Genomic DNA, 3,820 nt, shown 5'->3' with positions numbered 1-3,820 from the left:
CTATCTTTAACCAGATACTGAACAACTGTGTTGGACAACATTTTCTCATCACGACAATAGCAGTACAAGAGTCTTGAAAGCTCAGTCTGTATTTCTTGAAATTTTGTGTTAGTGTAAATCTGTTGAAACAGCTCCTCCGGCTTGAACCCACTCACCATCCTACGAACATACTTTGACCAGTTGTCATCCGCATCAGTTTCATCGTTGACGCGTTTGGTCATTGCTCTGTTGTATTGTCTAGGAAATTTATGTAACTTGGTTTTTCGATTCACAAAGCCGTAAAAAAAACTGTTGATGCTCTCCACTCTTTGAGTAGTTTTCATACCAGCCCAAAAGTAATCTTCATGAAGGTCGGAACCCACATGTGTCTCTCTTTGAACATATAAGTCAACCACTCATTATTTTCCAGCTTGTAGTACTTAATCAATGCAACCCAATTCTCCTCAAACTCATCCACAGTGAAGCTTTCATATATCACAGTTTTCAGCTTATTTTTAAACTCTAATCAATGTCAAAAATTTATAACCACAACCAAAAAAAAAAATTAAAATTAATACATCATCATCACATATGTAATTAAACATATTATAGTAAATGAGGGAATAGTAGCAAGTAACTTGAGCACTAAACTTGCACTAAACATATTAAACTAAACTTGAGCACTAAACTGATGTATAGTAGCATATAATATTAAGTGAAATATGGACTATACAAAACCATATGTGATTAAATAACCTAACTTTCACTATATCAAATTGTAGTTAATAACTTTGTCCAACAAATGACAAATGTAATTAATATAAATATTTAAACATATAACTTGCACTATATCAAATTGTAGTTAATAGCTTTTTCTTTTTTATTCATACAGTGAGTCATAAAGTGAGTCAAAGAGAAAATATTAACTAGATTTAGAGGTGAACAAGGACATATACTGAGGCTTTCAAATGGCAGCTGATTCACAGTTACTAACAATATCAATTTCAGTAGTGTAGACACCCATTTGTGTCTCCCAAAAACCAAACCCGGTGATGAGTACCTTTCACGTCGAATCATAATCGAATGAAACGAAAGTGTGGAAGGGTCTAGTGTTGCGGAAAGTTTTATTTCTTTTCTCTTCTCCCTGTTTTTGAAAACTTTATTTTAAGAAAACAGCCAATCCAGTTTGGTTGGTCCATGATATGGGTCCAATAGTGGTGTAGTTGGATGGGGCTTTCAAAGACCTTTCCAACGATATATTATAAGCCCAATTCCGATGAATATTGAGGAATTTATGGCCAATTTACTAAACTGGGCCCGGTTTGAGCTTTAAGTACGGCCCAATGATCTAGGGGAGGGCCTAATATGATTTATCATTCCTAATGTAATTAGGAATGGTTTTAGTCTTCTAGAACATTCTAGAAGGTTCTTTTCATTCTTATTCAATTAGGATTCTTCAGAGTTTTAATTGAGATCAAATAGCATTTTCGACTGAAATTATATTATTTTATCTTCTAGTACGGGAAATTTATCAGATTTTCGAAAACGCGTTGAAATCCAATTTGGCGTCCAACCCCAGGCCTTGGCGCCTGGAATCAGGATTGGCGCCAGACGCCAGCCATTGGCGCCAAGGTGGTTTTTTTTATCTTCAGACTCTGTTTTGTTAAATTATCTTTTTTGGATGATTTTCTCTATAAATATCGTATTAAAAACTCCGTTTCATTCATCATCTACATCTATCATTCACCAATTCTCTTTATTCTTAAGTCTTCATCAACTATCTTCATCATTCACCAATTAGCATTCATCTAGAGTCAAATAATCCTTTTCATTCATCTCTTTTCATCAGTTTTCATTAACATTCATTCTTTCTTTTTTTAAACTTTGCTTTTTAATACAAAATCCCGCATTCGCAAGATCTAGATACAGCTAGCCATATTCGAAGTTGCCTTTGCCCTAGACGTGAAAGGTTTTAATTTCTGAGGGTTTGGTCCCAAATCTCTCTTTCAATTATTTAATTTAATTGTTTTGATTATTATTTTCCTTGAAGTTACTAACGTGTGTATTTTGTTATTAGAAAGAGGTACGAGGCATCCAAGTAAGTACTTTAATTGATTTTAATTGATATTATGATGTAGATATCATGCTTAGATTGTTATTTTGATTCCTAGTATCATGTCTAGGGTAACTTTAATATCAAGTATGATTAAAAGTACGATGCTTCCTATATTCTTCCTAATATTTATGATTGCTAGTATCATGTTAGGGCTAAAGAATTGATTTTTATTGCTTAGTGACATACTAGGATTTGTTATTAATCTTGTTAGTATCATGCCTAGGATCTTGCTATTTTTATTATGCTTTAATATTAACATGAATATGATTATGATTATAATGATTATAATGATTATGAATATTATGATTATTATTATTCTTCATGATTATTATTGATTATGTTGCTTGATATATTATTTATTCTTTATTGCTTGATCACACCTTTGATGCATGTTTAAAGGGAATTGGTACTTGTAATCACGCTTAATAAGATAATTAATAATCTTGTTAGGTTAACTTTGATTATAATTCAAGTGATCGCCAATAATAGTTTATTTGTGCATTAAATTCAACCAACATAGATTAAACAGGTTTAGGGTTAATCCTATTGATTGTATGTTAGTCAGAAAGTGCACATGAATACGAGCAGAATAAAGTAGAGGCCTATTATTAGGGCAGGTTCAATCTCTTTTAGGTTGGATTTGTACCATCATCCCCGAACCCTTATTTGGTTCATGACCTTATGGAGTTGGCGATCTCTTGGATCGTTAAGGGGTGTAACCTTCATCTTATGAATGGTTTACAAGTTCCTTAAAAACTTGTTGGCGACTCTTTTGCTCTATCTTCTTCCCTTTTGGACTCCACCGTACTTTAGTGTATGATCACAGTGGGGTTCAAGCTAGTGGGATTTTAAAGGCTTGAAACTATTCCCTACAAGTTGTCATTAGTGTACCCTTTGCTACCACTAGCTTTAGTTGCTTAACACCATAATGTGAAAATATATTAACCAAAAACCACATACTTTACTATATATAAGCTAATCTCAAACAATATTAATAAGACAACCTGACATATCAAAGTTAAAGACTTTAATAAGATCACTTACTTCGGGCATTTGCCAAGCTTGTCACCAAATTTCGACATAATATGCCAGATGCACCACCCGTGTATAGTGTTCGACATAATTTCTTCCAACGGCTTACGCATCGCAGTAGCTTGGTCTGTAAGGACACCGACCGGGGCTTTATTCCCCATGTAACAAAGCCACTGCCGAAAAATCTATCTGAACGTATCTGAGTCCTCATGCGACACCAATGCACACCCCAATAGAATAGACTGTCCATGGTGATTGACCCCAACAAAACAAATGGCAATTCATACTCATTAGTCAAGTATGTAGCATCAAAAACACACTACATCCCCGAAATACTCATAAGCAGCTCGACTACGAGCATCAACCCACAACACATCTTTTAACCGACCTTCATCATCTAAGCGATTAGCATGAAAAAAATTCTGACTATCGGCCATCATATACTCAAAGTATGACATCATAGCATCCGCATCCCCACCTTCCATCCTAAGGCGACGCTCCTTGTAAACCTCATGTTGGAAATCCTTCACCATCAAAGACATGTTCTCAACCCCTCCCATTTCAAGGGCAGTGCAGCCATGGAAACTAGACGCGGGTACCCCCTCATCATAATAATTGATCAACCTCTTCCTAACAGTGGATGTTAGCTGCTTCATTCTATACTCTTTCACCAACTTCGCTCCGTTTGGGATT

General features: G+C 35.0%; 1 protein-coding gene across 1 annotated transcript; it reads right to left on the bottom strand.

The window, feature by feature from the left end:
• Nucleotides 1-319: 319 nt before the first annotated feature.
• On the bottom strand, nucleotides 320-3,435 carry LOC110713778. The gene is made up of 2 exons (XM_021892222.1): nucleotides 3,140-3,435; nucleotides 320-501 (listed from the first exon to the last, which is right to left on the bottom strand). The coding sequence occupies exons 1-2, from the start codon at nucleotides 3,375-3,377 to the stop codon at nucleotides 320-322; spliced, it is 420 nt and encodes a 139-aa protein (XP_021747914.1). The 5' UTR covers nucleotides 3,378-3,435.
• Nucleotides 3,436-3,820: the final 385 nt, after the last annotated feature.

The sequence above is a fragment of the Chenopodium quinoa genome, unplaced genomic scaffold (genome assembly GCF_001683475.1).
Source record: "Chenopodium quinoa cultivar QQ74 unplaced genomic scaffold, ASM168347v1, whole genome shotgun sequence".
Lineage (NCBI taxonomy): Eukaryota > Viridiplantae > Streptophyta > Magnoliopsida > Caryophyllales > Amaranthaceae > Chenopodium > Chenopodium quinoa.
The sequence above is the reverse complement of the archived record's forward strand: the minus strand, read 5'-3'. Positions and strand labels throughout refer to the sequence as shown.